Source organism: Pelobates fuscus, chromosome 1 (genome assembly GCF_036172605.1).
Source record: "Pelobates fuscus isolate aPelFus1 chromosome 1, aPelFus1.pri, whole genome shotgun sequence".
Taxonomy (NCBI): domain Eukaryota; kingdom Metazoa; phylum Chordata; class Amphibia; order Anura; family Pelobatidae; genus Pelobates; species Pelobates fuscus.
In genome coordinates this window covers 248,337,840-248,357,697 of record NC_086317.1, presented here as the reverse complement: position 1 = coordinate 248,357,697, position 19,858 = coordinate 248,337,840, and the positions used below count along the sequence as shown (strand labels likewise).

General features: G+C 43.0%; 1 protein-coding gene across 1 annotated transcript in view; it reads right to left on the bottom strand.

Moving 5' to 3' along the window:
* C1H1orf94 (chromosome 1 C1orf94 homolog) overlaps positions 1–19,858 on the bottom strand; it is a 145,719-nt gene that overhangs the window by 73,076 nt on the left and 52,785 nt on the right. The window contains exon 4 of the mRNA XM_063444548.1: positions 8,499–8,561. Within this exon, the coding sequence (XP_063300618.1) occupies positions 8,499–8,561 (63 nt within the window). The remainder of the gene's footprint in view (positions 1–8,498; positions 8,562–19,858) is intronic.

The window sequence follows — 19,858 nt, the reverse complement described above, 5'->3', positions numbered from 1 at the left end:
AACAGATAGACATTTAAACATATTTGTTTATTTCTAAATTAATCTACATCAATTTGGCGCCCAGAACGTGGGGCACCGGGCTCTGGCCTCTGGCCGGTAAGCCGTCCTAAGGAAGACGCTGTTGGACGGAGGAATCCGGGGGGAAGGAAGGGAGACTGATCACCTCTGATTACACGGTAGAGACTTCTGCAGAGCCACCGGTATGTTCCAACCCCTTTGATTGACCTGTCCACGTGTCTGTGACTGCTTCCCGGGAGGACATCAAAGACAGGTAATATCTTGCCCGGTGTCTTGTTACTCACTTGTTTACCTGCATTTAGTCTATCTGTTGCCTGGGTGTGTTTGTATTGGCCTGTTTTAGCTTAAATACCCGGGTAGAGTGTTTGTCTGTTTACCCCTTTTGGGATAAAGGGGGGTGGACCTGTGGGTGTTTGCCTGGGGGTCTTCTGTTTGTCTGTTTACCCCTTTTGGGATAAAGGGGGGTGGACCTGGGGGTGTTTGCCTGGGGTCCTCTGTTTGCCTGTTTACTCCTTTTAGGAACCACGTGGCTGTGGTTGTAAGGAAAAAGGGGGGTGGACCTGTGGAAGTTTTCCTGGGGGTCTTCTTTGCCTGTTTACCTCTTTTAGGAGCCTCGTGGCTGTGGCTGTAAGGAAAAAGAGGGTGTTGGATCTGTGGAGATTGTGTAGACTCATAGTTTCCTGGGGGTCCTTCTGGTGTCACTTTGATAGCCTATCTAGCCTCATTGTGCACATAACTCTGCTTGCAGAGAGGTGGTACCCTCCAGCTTCGAGCGCTGAGGCTGGTGGAATTCCAATTTTATTTGTGGCGGGCGGATTCAAGCAGGTATTGCTTGTCTCCAGCACCACGTAGTAGTGAGACTTACGGGTGGGTCCGTAGGGGCGCTACGGGAGTGAGGATAGAGGTGGCCACACTTAGTGGACTGCTGTAACGAGCGAGGCTATACAGGATTCGGGTCGGAGATGGTTGCTGTTTCCTGTGGCCGCTGGTAGTGAGACTTGAGGAAGTCATTCTCCGAGCGGGGACACTACGAGGTTGAGGGAGGTGACTTTGGTCACACGAGTAAAGGAAAGGGATTACTGTTGATTTTATTTGAACTGTGATGCATGCACTGTATTTCAATTGTATTGTTGTTTTTGTTTAATTGGGAGTCATTCAAACTCCTGTGTCTGTCTCTAAAATTCCACTTTACTTTTACCTTTTCTATACTTCCTGTGTTATTTACACTATCCACTCCTATTTCTCTTGTGAGAGAAGTGATTGGTCACACACTTCTCACCTCGCTCCAATTAGTGACTAGTCTACGTTTTGGGAAGACGCACTTGGGGGGACCCACCCCTCTCGAGTGGCAGTCCACCATTGTAGACACTCTGTTTAAAACCTTTTTCCTCTATATCTGGGACGCCTTTTATAGGGGGAGTGGGACAGGGAATATAAAGCCCGGTAAGGGCTGACTAGCGTGTGAGCTAGTTGAAGATAGAGAGGGTGAAGAGATGGTTAAAGGAGTTGAAAAGATTCCTAAAGTGTGTAAAATTGCTGTGCCTTCATGTGGTAGATTGCAGCCAGAGTGCTGGCGCAGATTGTTAACAGAGAAGAAAGCAAGCTTACAGATAATGATTTGCTTCATACAAGTAGAAGCCTGGTACAGAGTAGCAAAAGCTATTCAGCAGGAAGGTTGGGTTGAGGAAGAAATAGATCACAAAGGGTTAAGAATGTATGTATATTATAATAATTGTGTTATTGGAAGGCTCTCCCAGCCAGAGCCCTGTCATGGCGTCCAGGAGGTGACCACTCCCATCATCCCGTCAGTAATGACCGAAATGTAGCTGACCACGGTCACCATCCCCATCCAATCTTAAATGCTGTGGGGTTTTTGTATTTTTGTGTCAGCCATTAGATGGCAGAAGGCCACCCTGGTAGAGGGTGGGAGTTTTGTATTGAGTTTCACTGAGAGTATTACTAAATGTTGTGTTGTTGTGTCTCTTTGCTTTTGCAATAATTGTAATGTATCTATCCTTCTGTTTGGTTACTGTCCTTCCAGCAGTGACATGGTTAAAACTTGTGCCTGTGCTTGTTTCTCTCCTCTCTTGCCCCCCTCTCCCCTCCTGCTTCTGGTCTCCGTGTGCGGAGGTTCGGGGGGGAGGGAGGGGGGTTGCATGCTTGTAAATTCAGATTTGTTTCTTCCGTAGAGTTATTTAGAAAATACTGGGTTGGCAACGGAAGTTTTTGCTAGAAAATATTCTAATTGTGTATTTTGCTACTTACATAGGAGTGATGTGTCGTATAGGAGGTTTCTAGGGTTTGTGTATTGTTGTTGTTGTTGCCATTTGTGTGACGCCAGCAGGTTCCGTGGCGTTGTATATGTATTTGGACGTGTTGGGTGATTGATGGCTGGTGAGTGGTGGGGGAGGTTAGTTGCATTCCGTGAGTTTATTTATTTATTTTTTTGCACCATGTTATTTCAAAGCTTCACGGGCTGTTAAATGTATAATGTTTTAAACTGTCTTATTTAATCCGTCAAGTCTGTCCACAGTTTAGTATTTCATTTTGCCGAACAGAATGTTGCTTCTTTGATTTATTTTATTAGGCTATAACTTAGTGCAAAGCTGAAATGCCCTAAAAGAAAATGGCCCCTAGAACAAAAGGAGGTTGTCCTTAAGTGCCCTCACTCTGCCCTTAGTGAGGTCATATCCGCCCATATATCGTGTCAATTCTGGCCATCCATGGCTGACGAGATCTACTCCTACCATGCTCATCCTATCCTAAGACATGCTGTCTTCCTTAATTCCCACATATTATGAACAAGAAAGTTACAATTACTAAAATAATCCTGCTATTAGTTTCCCTATATCAGAAAAGTGTCTGTGACAAGTGATGGTTAATACGTAGATAGAATATATATGTATCGATTCACGTGTAGGTAACAAATGTGTTTTAACTTTGTGTACAAAAATTGATAACATGCTGGAAGAAGGGTTATCTTAAAGAATATTTACTAAAATAAATTTCTAATAAACAAAGATTTCTTGAACAAATGGTAATACAATTAAGGATTGGTTTCAAAATGTTTTGATCTAATTGAAAAGGAACCAGTTAACATTATAAGCATAACTATTAACAAATGGATAAGGGGGGAGTGTGCTCCAGTCTGTTTTTTATTGGATAATGTTTGCCTCCAAGTTTGAAGACTGACTAACATAATTTTTGTTGTAAGCCCAGATATTTTATTATTGCATATGCATAGAAGTTGAGACTTTGGGCATTATAGTGTATTGATTCTAGATCTGTTACTAGCAGCAAGTGCTTGGCCTTATGCCTATCCCACGCATGCTTAAACATTTTTACCATGTTAACCTCTACCACTCCAGTTGGAAGGCTATTCCATGCATCCACTACCCTCTCAGTAATGTAATACTTCCTGATATTATTTTTAAACCTTTGTCCCTCTATTTTTAAGACTATGTCCTCTTGTTGTGGTAGTTTTCCTTCTTTTAAATATAGTCTCCACTTTTACTGTGTTGATTCCCTTTATGTATTTAAAATGCTTTTATCATATTTCCCCTGTCTCGTCTTTCCACCAAGCTATACCTGTTAAGATCCTTTAACCTTTCCTGGTAAATTTTATCCTACAATCCATGAACCAGTTTAGTAGCCCTTCTTTGATCTCTCTCTAAGGTATCCATATCCTTCTGAAGATATGGTCTCCAGTACTGTATACAGTATTCTAAGTGAGGTCTCACCAGTGTTCTGTACAATGGCATGAGCATTTCCCTCTCTCTACTGCTAATACCTCTCCCTATGCAACCAAGCACTCTGCTAGCGTTTCCTGCTGCTCTATTACATTGTACATTGTCATTAACAGCCAGAAACTGGAAAACAAGAAATGTGAATTAATGTATAGCTATTTATAAGCCTAACAAAATCTCCATTATCTTTTTCATTTATTTCGCAGAAGACAATGTTATTTGTCTATTTTGTATGTTTAAAAAAAAAAAAATAATACATTATCAGTGAAGAGTAGAATAAGTTTTATCCCATTTGCAAGACATAAAATAGTGATAATGTATATTTGTGATATAAGTAAGAATTACATTTTGAAATGTTAGATATAAATAAAATAAAGAACGAGAGTCAGGGATAGCGTCTGTCTCCACGGGTACAAGTCTGGTGTGGGAGATGTAGTGGGTTAGCCACTGCGGGGCACCCACGGAGTGAAATGTTCGAGGCCTGTGCAGACAAGATGAGCATGTTAGCCTTTTATTATTTTTCTCTAGGGAAAGCATAGGGCCAGTTAATAGTTGTTGTACATGGGCTATTTGCAGCCCCCATTGCATTTCTATCTAGTCTTGATTTCTGATGTATCCTCCATTGCTACATCACCTGTCTGCTCCCTTACCTGCCCACCCCCGCTTACTCCTTCCACCGATCCCTCCCCTTCATCTACAGTACTCCACTTTCTCCTCCTACTCCTCCCTCTACTCCACCTTCTCCTCTCTCCTCCTACTTCTCCTCTACTCCTCCTCCTACTCCTCCCCCTACTCCACCTTCTCCTCTCTCCTCCTACTTCTCCTCTATTCCTCCTTCTCCTCCTCCTACTCCTCCCTCTACTCCACCTTCTCCTCCTCCTACTCCTTCTTCCTGCTCTTACTCCTCCCTCCTCTTTCTACTCCTCCCTCTACTCCACTTTCTCCTCCTACTCCTCCCTCTACTCCAACTTCTCCTCCTTCTACTCCTTCTTCCTGCTCCTACTTCTCCTCTACTCCTCCTCCTACTCCTCCCTCTACTCCACCTTCTCCTCCTACTCCTCCCTCTACTCCTCCTTCCCCTCCTCCTACTCCACCTTCTCCTCCTCCTTCTCCTTCTCCTCCTCCTAATCCCCTCCTCCTACTCCACCTTCTCATCCCCTCCTCCTACTCCACCTTCTCCTCCTCGTACTCCTCCCTCCTCCTCTTACTCATTCCTACTCCTCCTACTCCTCCCTCCTACTCCACCTTCTCCTCCTCCTACTTCTCCCTCTACTCCACCTTCTCCTCCCTCTGCTCCACCTTCTCCTCCTCCTACTCCTCTCTCTACTCCACCTTGTCCTCTACCTGACAACATTATATTTTGAAGAAAAGTTGCTCTGGCCACTCTTCCGCCACTTCCCAGGGGGGAATACCACACTAACGAAAAATTATTCAGACTGGTGGAGGTGCACTTCATCATGAAAGAACTGTTTTGGGCACTCTCAAGGAAATAGTGCGGTCCTGACCCAGATTCCCATGGAAGTAAGACACCTGTATCATCACTGGGAGGTGGCTGTCCCTCATGTTTTTTCTTCACTAAGTCCCCAGAAATCTCATGAAAGGAACCTGACTCATTAGAACAAAACATGAAACACTAACAATCAATTTACAACTCTCTACAGAGGGGGGTCAGCAAGAGAACTGTAAATAGAAAGACAAATACCCCCCAATCTCACACAGAAATAGGTGAGGAAACCTCTTCTACTGCTCCTCATGGTTGCTTTGAACAGATGAAAGAAGAAACAAGACACCTTTCAACAGAGCATGCAGTAGCTTTACCAGATCCTGACTCCACTCTGTTTGCGGATAAAGAGGAAAGGTACCATACTGGATTTGCTGTTGCTACAGAAGATCAGGTACGTCAAGCATCTTCACTTTCCTCACCCACATCTGCTCAAGACGCTGAATTGACAGCCTTCTCAGTGGCATGGAAAATGCCTGAAGGAAGACATGCCAATATCTACACTCAAGATATGCCCTGGGTGCAGCACATTATTTTGGATCAATCTGGAAGATAAGAAGCACCACTCAGCTGACCAAGCTGCCAACCAAGCCACAAGTGCACCAAGGGAAGTGGACAGAAGGGTGTCCGCTGAAGAAACTTCTATACTCACCATGTAGATCCTACCCACAGATCTCAAGCTTCTGAAAGAATGGCAAGCAGCTGCTGACCCTGAAGAAATACAAAGCTGGAAAAACAGAAAGGGGCAACCCTTGAAGACGGGCTGTACTCCAACACTCTCAAGTTCTGTTTACCCAAAAACATGTACTGGGCAGTGGGCCCATGGAACTTTATACCTATCCAAGACCCTCATGAACTCTTTGATCTCTAAATACTCTAAAGCACCTAGAATTACTCCTCTAATCATCAGTTACTGACGATCCTGTGTTATTTGTGCCAAGGACAGCTCAGGCAGAAGAGGAGGAGAATCCTAAGCACCTAGCTAACTCTCACTATCCCTTTCAAGAATCCAGGTGACAAAGAGCTGCTGGGTCAAATATGCACTAGTTATAATAGACATTTTGTCAGGATGGCCAGAAGCCTAGCCGGTCATCAATGTGACAACCAAGACCATATACCCAATAGTGCATTGTGAAAGTTGCAGAGATCACTCAGTGGATTCATTGTTCCAGATTCAAGACTCTCTCTCTGCAACGTGGGAAGTAACATTTGTTGATTTTGACAAACCTTTGACTCTAAAGGAAAAATGACTTGTTAGAAAACAAAAAGATATCAACAAGTAGGTGGTTGATGGCCATAATAATGCCTGACCACCTGCCATCGATGGAAAGCCGGGGACCCCAAAAGGAGACCTCGTGAAGCTAAAGAGATCCAAACGCCAAGCTTCCTCAGGATTATTTGCCCATCCTGAGTTTGTGGTGATATTAATATTGACTAAATGATCCGAGTCCACCTACACTGATGTAGTGTGGGACAGGTTTAATACTACGATGCATAAGCAAATGTGCCCTAGCCAAGGTTATTATGTCCATACACATAATACATGACAAGGTACTCTTGACACACCACATTCATGCTTCAGAACATAAAGAGGAGCACCCCTCTAAACGGAAAGTTTGACACATATATATATATATATATATATATATATATATATTGATGCCATAGGTGTGCCAAGGGGGGGTACCAGATGATTTTGCAGTTATAGAAAAGTTTGAGTCCATTTTCCCAACCGTCACTGCTAATAATAATATTTTGATTTGCATTTATTATATCTATTGCAACCAACAACGTTTACCTGTCACCATGACTTGTTGTGCCTATACGCCAGATAACACAAGTCCATATGGTAATGTAAGCTAGTCTATTTTATGATGTCCCTCTGAAGAACTAAGAAGACTTTAAGAACCGTTACTTCATAGGGTTTTGTGCCTTTGGGCTAACATGTCTTCTGGAACTAACCAATAAAGTTTATCTTTTAGAATCTAACATTTCATAGGGGGGACTGATGTAGAATTATTGAAAAAAATCTTTATTAAACCTGTATTGAATTATTTTACTAACTCCATTTTAATCTCACATAACCTCACATTATGACAGACCCTCCATTTTGTCCACATTACATGACAGAATTTCCTAACAGCATTTAGTGTAATGAATAGAGACTGTATTTTCTGTAAAGACGACTAACCCCGGAATTGCTGAATCTCCTGTAATTTGCAACATAGTATAATCTGAAGGCCATGAGAACGCCGGCCTAATGAAATGTTCTATTCATAAAAGAACCTTGCACCTGACCACGAGTCTGACATCACTAACTGCCCAAAATGACGCTCAAGCCCCCCTTCCCACCGAGTAAGCCTCATGCTGGGAGAGATGGCGCTTGAGCCATCTGTCCACACCCGTGTCCAGAACAATACCACCTCCCGGTGGGAGGACACCTAGCTAACCACTTAGTTCTTGATCCAATTAATAATATTGATGGGTGGACTCTGACATAGCCACTTAACATTTAATCCAATTAATGATGTTTATTTGTTATTATCTGATATTCAATGATGATGTCATTTTGGTCTTATAAGGGCTTGCAAGCCTGTTTGTTTTCCCAGATGCCATTAAATCTTCTGAAGTTATTTTTAACCTGAACTGCATGTGTCAGTGTGAACTTACTTCTGCGTATACGCAATTTAATCATCTCAGATTTGGACAGGAACAGATAGACATTTAAACATATTTGTTTATTTCTAAATTAATCTACATCAACTGTAAAACAGATTGGTAACAAAATAAGGGCAGACACATAACCATTTAACCCCTTAAGGACCAAACTTCTGGAATAAAAGGGAATCATGACATGTCACACATGTCATGTGTGACTAAGGGGTTAAGCAACATGTCTATGAAGACAGGACCAATTTATTTAGTCCTGTTGAACTGCAATCGAAGAATAACATATTACTGGTGAGCCTCATCTTTGTACCACATTAAGACAGGTAACCAGTAGGTAGAAGCAAAGCTAGTTTTTATGGTGTTGTGGTCTACTAAATCAACCTGACAGTCTCTAAAGAGTTCTTATATCAGTACAGAAAATGTAAATAAAAGATTAGTACTTTATTCCAGACCCTTTAGTAAATCTGTATGAAGCCTGAATGTTCTAAGCATAAAAGAACATATATCAAAATATGTAAAATCCAAGTAAAAACCGCTACTGTCAGGAAAAAAGAAAATATTACCCGTCTGGAGAAGTATCCAAATTGTGAGTTTTGATTTGGGACAAAAGTCATTGGAGGTCTTTGCTGAAACATAGAAAAGACAATAATAATTTAGATAACAATGATACTGTATAACATTCCAGTTGAAATAACATAGATATACTGCACACAGAAAGACAGACAGATATAAATATCAATTAGATTCAGTTTGGATAATCTCACATTAAATATTTTCTACAATTGTACACCCTAAGTAACCTGCTTAAAGGGACACTATAGTCACCTGAACAACTTTAGCTTAATGAAGCAGTTTTGGTGTATAGAACATGCCCCTGCAGCCTCACTGCTCAATCCTCTGCCATTTAGGAGTTAAATCCCTTTGTTTATGAACCCTAGTCACACCTCCCTGCATGTGACTTGAACAGCCTTCCATAAACACTTCCTGTAAAGAGAGCCCTATTTAGGCTTTCTTTATTGCAACTTCTGTTTTATTAAGATTTTCTTATCCCCTGCTATGTTAATAGCTAGCTAGACCCTGCAAGAGCTTCCTGTATATGATTAAAGTTCAATTTAAGGTAAATTATATGTGTTTGAAAGTGAAACCAGTTTTTTTTTTTTTTCATGCAGGCTCTGTCAATCATAGCCAGGGGAGGTGTGGCTAGGGATGCATAAACAGAAACAAAGTGATTTAAATCCTAAATGACAGTGAATTGAGCAGTGGAATTGCAGGGGTATGATCTATACACTAAAACTGCTTTATTTAGCTAAAGTAATTTAGGTGACTATAGTGTTCATTTAAAGTCCTTTTCTTCTTCAGCTTTCCCCAGCACCCATCTCTGATATATGACATGATTATCAGTGTACTAACTATTTTGAATTTCCTTGCATGAAAGCACCTTTTACTTTCATGCACTTACTCAAGTTTGCCATTGAAGCTCCTTCAGTTTAAAAGATTGATATTCCTTTTGTTGTGACATTGTTATTCTGCTTGTATAATTCCAACAAAGAAGACATACTGGTCATCAATTTCTCCTTAACCATACAGAAGGTATCCATGAACCATCCATTGTCTTTTCTGTCAATTTGTAAGACCAAATATGGCTATAACCTAATAATGTCTTATGTTTTGGAAGTTTGAGAAATAAATCTGGCAAGTATTTGTAACTGAAACACAGAAACAGGGAAACATAGAAAGATAGCGTATTTATTTTAGAGTACCGTATATACTCGAGTATAAGCCGACCCGAATATAAGCCGAGGCCCCTAATTTTACCCCCCAAAACTGGGAAAACTTATTGACTTGAGTATAAGACTAGGGTGGGAAATGCAGCAGCTGCTGGTAAATTTCTAAATAAAATTAGATCCTAAAAAAATTATATTAATTGAATATTTATTTACAGTGTGTGTATATAATGAATGCAGTGTGTGTATGAGAATGCAGTGTGTGTGTATGAGAATGCAGTGTGTGTGTATGAGAATGCAGTGTGTGTGTATATGAGTGCAGTGTGTGTATGAGTGTGTGTGTATGAGAATGCAGTGTGTGTGTATGAGAATGCAGTGTGTGTGTATATGAGTGCAGTGTGTGTATGAGTGTGTGTGTATGTGTGTGTGTAATGCAGAGCCTTGGTGGGAGGTGGGCATTTTTATTTTTTAATTATTATTTTAATATTTTTTTTGTTTCATTACATTTTTTTATTATTATTATTATTATTTTTTATTTTATTATTATTTTTATTTTATTATTTTTTTATTTTTTTATTATTATTAATATATATACATTTTTTCGTCCCCCCTCCCTGCTTGCTAGCTGGCCAGGGAGGGGGGCTCTCCTTCCCTGGTGGTCCAGTGGATGGGCACTGTGTAGGAGGGGGCTGTGGGGGCTGCAGAGAGATGTTACTTACCTTTCCTGCAGCTCCTGTCAGCTCTCTCCTCCTCCGCCGGTCCGTTCAGCACCTCGGTCAGCTCCCAGTGTAAATCTCGCGAGAGCCGCGGCTCTCGCGAGATTTACACTGTGAGCTGACAGAAGAGCTGAACGGACCGGCGGAGGAGGAGAGAGCTGACAGGAGCTGCAGGACAGGTAAGTAACATCTCTCTGCAGCCCCCACAGCCCCAGTCTGTATTATGGCAATGCAAATTGCCATAATACAGACTATTGACTCGAGTATAAGCCGAGTTGGGGTTTTTCAGCACAAAAAATGTGCTGAAAAACTCGGCTTATACTCGAGTATATACGGTAGTCAATAAAACATAATACTGTCTAATAACATTGTTTATTAGTTTAACATATTTTTAAAGGAATGTTCCTAGCACCATAACAGCTTACTTGCACCCCACATTGCAAGTAGTGAAGCCATTTCTGAAGACTGAATGACTTGGCTTCTTACCCGAGGTCCACAGGTGCCACTCCATCTCTCCATTACTAACAACAGAGAACTAGATGTTCCTAAGCAAGGGCTTCCATTATATCTCAGCTAAGCCATGCAGAGTGGGGCTTGCCTATTGGCTAAGAGCCACAGCTGATTGTACTTTGCCAATTAGCTTAGATCCAACAGAGTGGAGAGTAGTGGAGGTGGGAAGTGGCTTCCCACAGACCCCAGGTAAGAAGTCAAAACATTCTAAAAGGGTTTGACTACTTACAATGCAGAGGTACCAGGACAATTCAGGTACAATAACAAGTACAGCAACCTGTAGTAGTTATGGTTTTTGGAGTGGTCCTGAGTGATTGCACTAACTAAGCATTAAGTGTAGGGCATATTTTCAAGCCATACATATTCAAATCAGGGCCAACCCAGCCCAAAGGGTGCCTGAATGAAATGCTGTCCCCCCTCACCAAACCACACCCACCAAAACAAGCCTACATCCATTAGGTTATGCAGTGTGTATAATGAATGCAGTGTCTGTGCATAGTGGATACAGTGTGTGTAATGAATGTAGTGTGTGTGTGTGTGTGTGTGTGTGTGTGTACAGTGTGTGTGTATAATTCCTCTATCTGACCACCACTTGCTGACCTTTGAAATCGGCATACCTCATACCCAAATTACAGCTCCCTCACCACGTCAGTCATGCAGAAATCTACACTGTCTGGACCTACAGCGATTCTCCACCAACCTCCAAAGTCTCTTTTCACCCATCTCAAACCTCTCCTGCTCTAACACTGCAACCTACTTCTACAACTACACTCTCCCCTCTCAACTAGACATCGTGGCACCTCCTACATTTAAACGCAGCAAATGCCCCCAATTACAACCCTGGCACACCAAGCTGACCTAATACCTCCAAAAATGATCCTGAACTGATAAATGCTGCTGAAGAAAGTCTCACTCTCCACTATAAATTTATGCTGCGCTTCTACAGTCTGGCTCTTTCCTCTTCAAAAGAAAACTACTTCAATACGCTCATAGCCACACTCTCCCGTGAACCCAAACACCTTTTTCATGCTTTTAACTCTGTTATTTGCCCTTTTGCTCCTCCTACTCCTACCAACTTGACCGCCACAAACATTGCAACCCACTTCACTGAGAATATTTCTACAATCAGGAAAGAGATTTCTCTTCTTTCTCCATGCCCTGCTAATTTTTCCTCCAACCCCACTCCCTCCTCTGTCCTATGCTCATTTGCACCCACTACAGCAGATTTCCCTCATATCTAATACAATCTGTCCATTGCTCTTATCACTGCAAAATCCCTTGGCCACTACTCTATCCCAATTCTCCTTGACCCTTCTGCTGCTTTTGACACTGTTGATCATCAACATCTTCTCATCTTCCGTAAGCTCGGTCTATGAGATACCACTCTCTCCTGGTGCTCTTACTACCTCTCCCAGCGCTCTTTCAGTTTTTCTTTCTATGGCTCTGCCTCTTCTCCCCAATAACTCTGTGTTGGTGTTCCCCAAGGGTCTGTCCTTGGTCCCTGTCAGGGTACCTGTGGTCTCTACCTCCGAAAGAGGTAGAGACTTAGCTGTTCCTCCATCCAGACGGCCTGATGGCACCCTTCCCCACGGTCTATCCGGTCATGCAAGGCCGGCTGCGAGGGAGTGACTGCCTTTTACAGCATCTAGGCAGGAAGTTGTCAGCAGGACACTCCTCCGGAACGACCTGTCACTCAATTGCTGCAGGACCAATCAGGAAGCCTCGGAGGCGTGGTTACTGCTCTGAACAGGGTATTTAACAGAGCTTCTTTCATTAGCTCATTGCCCTGTCGTGGTTCTAGCTTGTTCTAGTCACTCAGTGCTTGTGTATTCTATTATCCCTTTTGGTTTTGACCCGGCTTGTTTACCTTACTCTGCTTATCTCTGTTACCCTTGATTCGGCTTGTCTCTCGCTTACCTGTCTTCTGTTACCCTCGACCTCGGCTTGTCTTTGACCATTCTATACTGTACTACTTACGTTAGTCCGGCCATTCTAAGGTCCGGTATACGTATCTGGCTACTGTTTGTACTCTGCGTGTTGGATCCCTGTCCCGATCCTGACATTACGACAGGGCCAATGGATCCTGCAAGTACAAACAGTCAGCTGGCTTCTCCTGATCCTAGGTTTGAAGCCATGGATCACAGAATGGATCAGATGGCGCTTGCGCTACAGGCTCTATTATCTCGTGCCAATAACCCACCAGAGGAGATACGTAATACCCCTGTTTCTCCTGTCGGTTCAGGTCTAGAGGTAGCCACAGTGGGTGCTTCTTCTCGCATTACCCCCCCAGTACGCTATGGTGGGGCTCCTGAGAAGTGTCGTGGTTTCTTAAACCAAATTAGTATCCACTTTGAATTGCAACCTCGCTCTTATCCTACAGATAGGGCAGAGGTAGGATTTATTATCCGCCTACTTATTGAGAAAGCTCTGAGATGGCCAACCCATTATGGGAGAACGATAACCCATTAGTTTATAACTATAACGCCTTTGTAACTGCTTTTAGAAGAACATTTGACCCTCCAGGTAGAAAGGTTAATGCCGCCAGATTACTGTTGCGTCTGAAACAGGAGAACCAAACACTGGTGGATTATGCACTAGAGTTCAGGTCTCTGGCGTCGGAGGTCAAGTGGAATGAGCAGGCGTATATGGATGTATTTTTGAATGGCTTATCTGAAGTAATCCTTGATGAGGTTGCTACCAGAGAACTCCCTGAGAATTTAGAGGATTTAATTTCGTTCATCTCTCGTATAGATGAACGTTTAAGAGAGAGACAGAACACTCGAGAGAGGAACCGGAGACCTTCTTTTAGGTTAGCCCCCGCTTTTCCAAGTCCTGACTCCACGGTATCTTTGCTTCCTGAACCTATGCAGATAGGGTATACCCGCCTCTCTGAGGAGGAAAGACAGTACAGGAGAAGAGAGGGTTTGTGTATGTATTGTGGAGTTAAGGGTCATTTACTCTCGAACTGTTCTAACCGCCCGGGAAACGCTCGCACCTAAGTCTCTCTAGAGGACAGGCCTTGGGTGTTTCTATTTTGTCCTCTACTCCTAATTATAAAGATCACAGGCTTCTGCTACCAGTTTCCTTAACTTGCGGGAGGGAAGTAGTAAGGGCTATGGCTTTGATAGATTCCGGTGCTGCTGAGAATTTTATCGACCAAGACTTTGCTAGTAAAAACAATTTCCCATCCCAGCTAAGGGAGACACCCTTGGCCGTTGAGGCCATAGATGGTAGACCACTACTAGATCCTGTTATCTTTCGTGAGACCATACCCATTGAGTTAGGTGTTGGTGTCCTACATGTGGAGAATTTATCTCTTCTGCTCATTTCGTCTCCTTCCGTTCCCATAGTTCTGGGGTACCCATGGTTGAAAGAACATAACCCTATTATCGATTGGGAGTTAGGGGAGATACTCTCGTGGGGCCAGGGCTGCCAGGATCGGTGTCTGTGCAAGGTTTCTCCATTAGCTAATATTAACATACAGGAGAATCCTACTCAGTCCACAGAGAGACAAATACCAGACCTTTACCTAGACTTAAGGGCAGTGTTTGACAAGAAGAATGCCGATTCTTTGCCGCCACACAGGTCATTTGACTGTAAAATTAAGCTTCTACCCGGGACTATGCCTCCAAGGGGCCATGTATATCCTTTGTCTGTTCAGGAAAACTCGGTTCTAGAGGAGTATATTCAGGAGAATTTAGAAAAGGGATTTATCAGGAGGTCTTCTTCTCCGGCCGGGGTGGGGTTCTTTTTCATTAAGAAGAAGGATGGCACGCTGAGACCTTGTATCGATTACCGAGGCTTGAATAAAATAACTGTCAGAAATGCCTATCCTATCCCACTGATTACCGAGTTATTTGATCGTCTTAAGGGCTCCAAAATCTTCACCAAGTTAGATCTCAGAGGGGCTTACAATTTGGTGAGAATCCAGCAAGGTCACGAGTGGATGACGGCATTCAATACCCGGTATGGCCATTACGAATACACTGTTATGCCATTTGGACTATGCAATGCTCCTGCAGTATTTCAAGATTTGATTAATGAGGTACTTAGGGAGTTTCAGCATGATTGTGTTATTGTTTACCTGGACGACATACTAATACACTCTAAGGAGATTGAGACTCACCATAGACAGGTCAGAAAGGTGTTACACAAACTTCTGCAACATGGTCTATACTGCAAATTGGAGAAGTGCAGTTTTGATCAGGCTCAGGTAGACTTTCTTGGGTACGTGATTTCTGGGGAAGGTTTTAAAATGGATCCTGGTAAACTCCAATCTATTTTAGACTGGCCTTTGCCCAAAGGACTCAAGGCTATCCAAAGGTTTATTGGGTTTTCCAACTACTATAGGCGCTTCATTAAGGGTTACTCCTCTATCATTGCGCCTATTACCAATATGACCAAACAAAGGGCTGATACTAAGTTCTGGTCTGAGGAAGCTCTTGGTGCTTTTAAGACTCTCAAGGAACTTTTTGCCTCAGCTCCCATTCTAGTTCATCCTGAGACGACTCTGCCTTTCTTGCTCGAGGTCGATGCTTCTGAGACAGGAGTTGGGGCTGTTCTGTCCCAAAGGTTAGGGGTGGATAAACCGTTACACCCTTGTGGTTTCTTCTCTAAAAAAATTTCTGGGCCTGAGAACAGATATGACATCGGGGAGAGGGAATTGTTAGCGGTCATTAAGGCTTTAAAGGAGTGGAGACATTTACTGGAAGGGACACTACACCCTGTTACTATTCTAACGGATCATAAGAACTTGTCTTATATTGGGGAGGCGAAGCGCTTGTCCGCCAGGCAGGCTCGCTGGGCCTTGTTCCTCACTCACTTTAATTATGTACTTACGTATAGACCTGGATCTAAGAACTCTAAAGCCGATGCATTGTCTCGTCAATATGAACCATCCACTATAACTGAACCACTTCTGTCCTCCATAGTTCCTAAGGGGAATATCATCGCGAACACGAATCTCAGGATTCACTCTCCATTGCTTTCTGAGATCATGAAGTTTCAGCATTTGGCACCCAAACAGACCCCTGGGGATCGACACTTCGTTCCTGCCGCTCTCCAACTGGAGGTGCTACGCTGTCTCCATAACAGTAAGGTGGCTGGGCATCCTGGCATCCGCAAGACTTATGCGCTGGTCTCTAAAGATTTTTGGTGGCCTGACTTACGCAAGGATATTAAAGAATTCATCGGGGCATGTGAAGTTTGTACCAAGACCAAGCTACCCCATTCGCTTCCATGCGGATTTCTACACCCTTTAGAGGTTCCTGAAAAGCCTTGGTCCTGCCTGGCAATGGACTTCATTGTTGATTTGCCTATCTCTAAAAAGCAGACTGTCATCCTCACTGTGGTAGACAGATTTACTAAAATGGCTCACTTCATTCCCTTACCTAAACTCCCATCTTCGCCCGAATTAGTGGAGATATTTGCCAGGGAGATTTTCCGTTTGCATGGGATACCTTCCCAGATTGTCTCTGACAGAGGCTCCCAATTTGTTTCCCGTTTTTGGAGATCATTCTGCTCCCAACTAGGCATCAAATTGAATTTCTCCTCTGCCTATCATCCTCAGTCCAATGGAGCTGCTGAACGCACTAACCAAAAAGTTGAACAATATTTACGTTGTTTCGTTTCAGAACACCAGGACGATTGGGTCGGTTTGATTCCTTGGGCGGAGTTTGCACATAACAATCTCATTTGTGATTCTACGCATTCTAGCCCTTTTTTCTTGAATTATGGCTTTCATCCTTCCATCCTTCCTTCGGAGTCTTCTTCTCAAGGGATACCGTCGGTGGATGTTCATGTTGCCAATTTAAGAGAGTTGTGGGATCAAACTCGACAAATCCTTCTGCACAATTCTACGCTGGTTAAAAAACACGCTGACAAACGTAGAAGGGCAGCACCGGTGTTTGTTCCAGGCGATAGAGTATGGTTAAGTACTAGAAACATTCGGTTAAAAGTGCCGTCCATGAAGTTTGCTCCTCGATATATTGGACCTTACAGGGTACTGTCTCAAATTAACCCAGTTGCGTATCGTTTAGCGTTGCCTAATGCCTTACGCATTCCTAATTCATTTCATGTTTCCTTGCTAAAACCATTAATATGTAACAGGTTCTCCTCCACGATCGACCCTCCCCGCTCAGTTCAGGTGGAGGGTCAGGAGGAGTATGAGGTCAATTCCATCGTTGATTCTCGAATCTCCCGGGGGAAACTGCAATATCTGGTCGATTGGAAGGGTTATGGTCCTGAGGAGAGAAGTTGGGTACCTCAGGAGGAGGTGCATGCTCCCCGTCTCCGCAGGGCGTTTCACTCTCGATTCCCTTCTCGCCCTGGTGTATTCCGCCCGGTGGGCGTATCTGAGAGGGGGGGTACTGTCAGGGTACCTGTGGTCTCTACCTCCGAAAGAGGTAGAGACTTAGCTGTTCCTCCATCCAGATGGCCTGATGGCACCCTTCCCCACGGTCTATCCGGTCATGCAAGGCCGGCCGCGAGGGAGTGACTGCCTTTTACAGCATCTAGGCAGGAAGTTGTCAGCAGGACACTCCTCCGGAATGACCTGTCACTCAATTGCTGCAGGACCAATCAGGAAGCCTCGGAGGCGTGGTTACTGCTCTGAACAGGGTATTTAACAGAGCTTCTTTCATTAGCTCATTGCCCTGTCGTGGTTCTAGCTTGTTCTAGTCACTCAGTGCTTGTGTATTCTATTATCCCTTTTGGTTTTGACCCGGCTTGTTTACCTTACTCTGCTTATCTCTGTTACCCTTGATTCGGCTTGTCTCTCGCTTACCTGTCTTCTGTTACCCTCGACCTCGGCTTGTCTTTGACCATTCTATACTGTACTACTTACGTTAGTCCGGCCATTCTAAGGTCCGGTATACGTATCTGGCTACTGTTTGTACTCTGCGTGTTGGATCCCTGTCCCGATCCTGACAGTCCCCTATTGTTCTCAATCTAAATTGCCTACATTGGTAAACTCATCAGCTCCTTCAGCTTTCTATATTATTTCTATGCGGATGACATGCAAATCTACATGTCCTCCCCTGATTTCTCACCGCCCCTCTTGACTTGTGTCTCTGACTGCCTCTCTGCTCTTTCCAACTGGATGGCTTCTTATTTCCTTAAACTTAACATGTCCAAAACAAAGCTTCTGGTCTTCCATCCCTCAAGTGTTGCTTGTCTTTTTCCCTCCAAGTCAATGATGCTACCACCAGCTCTACATCGCAGGCTCGCTACCTAGGGGTTCTCTTTGACTTTGACCTCTCCTTCACCCCTCATATCCATTCAATCGTCAAATCCTACTGCTTTCAGCTAAAAAACATAGCACGCATAGAACACCTAGGAAATTATGAATGAGCCATGAATTCATTGGGCATGTATGATGACATCCATAAGAAATAGTACATTACATGGACCTTTGATTTATAAAAATGCATATTATGTGGCCCAAAGGAAAGCCAGGTATGAAAGTACAGAATTCAAAGATCTGTATTTTCATGTTATGCCGGTAGACATACAAATGAATCTCGCAAGAGATTATGATTGTAAGTTACAGTTAGAATGGCTAGTCAGTCAGTGCATGAAATTGTATACTATACACCATGCACATGGCAATAATCCCCAAAAGGTTAAGAAACCTGGTGATAAAATGGTGTCAGAGACTAAAATTCAGTTAGGTTTAGAAACCCAACAGAAAAAGAAGACTTATTCTGAGGTTCTGAAAATTCCAAAACCTCAGAAACAGGAAAATGCCATAAGCAATCCTGTTAATTCCTCTGATTATAACTCTGAAAAGTCCAATGTCATTGGGAATAAACATCCCTGGTTTAATAAGAACCAAGGCAATTCCCAATGGAGAAGCAATCCTCAGGAAAATAGGAGATATGGAAACAGAAACAACCAATCTACTTCCAATAACTCCCAACAGTCTCAGCCATCCCAGCCTAATTCTAATGGCCAAGGACAAAACGACAATGGTGGAAATAACAATAACTATTTCCTCTTTCAAGCTGCGACAAAACAAGTACATGAACAAATAACACAACAATAGCATCCTAAGAACTCAAATGAAGTCAGCTGAAGACTGACATCCAAACTCGAAACGAACGTAGAAAAGTAAATAAAACCTTGAACTTTATCCCGAAGAAAAACTTGAACTCGGATCCATAGACGAACCATTAAACTGAAATGAGATAAACAGAATCTAAACACTCATTAGTGAATGAAATGTACTGTGAAAACATGAAGACCCATAGTCAATTACAGACAGTACAACACTGAATGAAACGTACTGTGCAAACATGAAGACCCATAATCACTTACAGACAGTACAGCATACCGAAAATAATACCTTGATTTCCCTTAGGAAGGCATATAATTGACCTACCTAGACACAGAGTTGGAAACAGACCATCAGTTTGAGCAGGTCAAATAAAAACAAACCAAGAAACCAGGGTAGGGTGAAACTTGGAGGGAAATATTCGCCTCCTGTCATTAATAAAATTAAGATTATAGTTACACTAAAGCTAATATAATCTACAATTTTATAACAGACAGCAAAGCGAAAGAAACACGATCAACCGATCCAACCTAAAATACGTAAAAGGTACCTCCTCGGAAACAGAAGTAAATGCATGATGTCCTGGCGAGAAGCGCTGAAAAAGGAAACGATATTGGATAGCACTGACATAAGAAATCAACAACTGACCAGAACGAGAAAGAAGAGTGAAAGGATCGCCACTTACGAGACCGCGTTGTCGCCACGCAGAGTCTAGGAAGGTCGTGGGAATACGGGTAGAATATAGCTGTAAAAGCTTGAAAGTGACCCCTTCCGAAGAAGAAAAGAAACATCAACATCTAATGCCCGGACGCCCGAAACACGCCCAAAAGAAATAAAAGGTAGTAAGATGTCAAAACAATGTCGACAAAGGAAAAGTCCTGTGTATAAGGCCAATCCTGGAGGAACGACAAACCGCACGT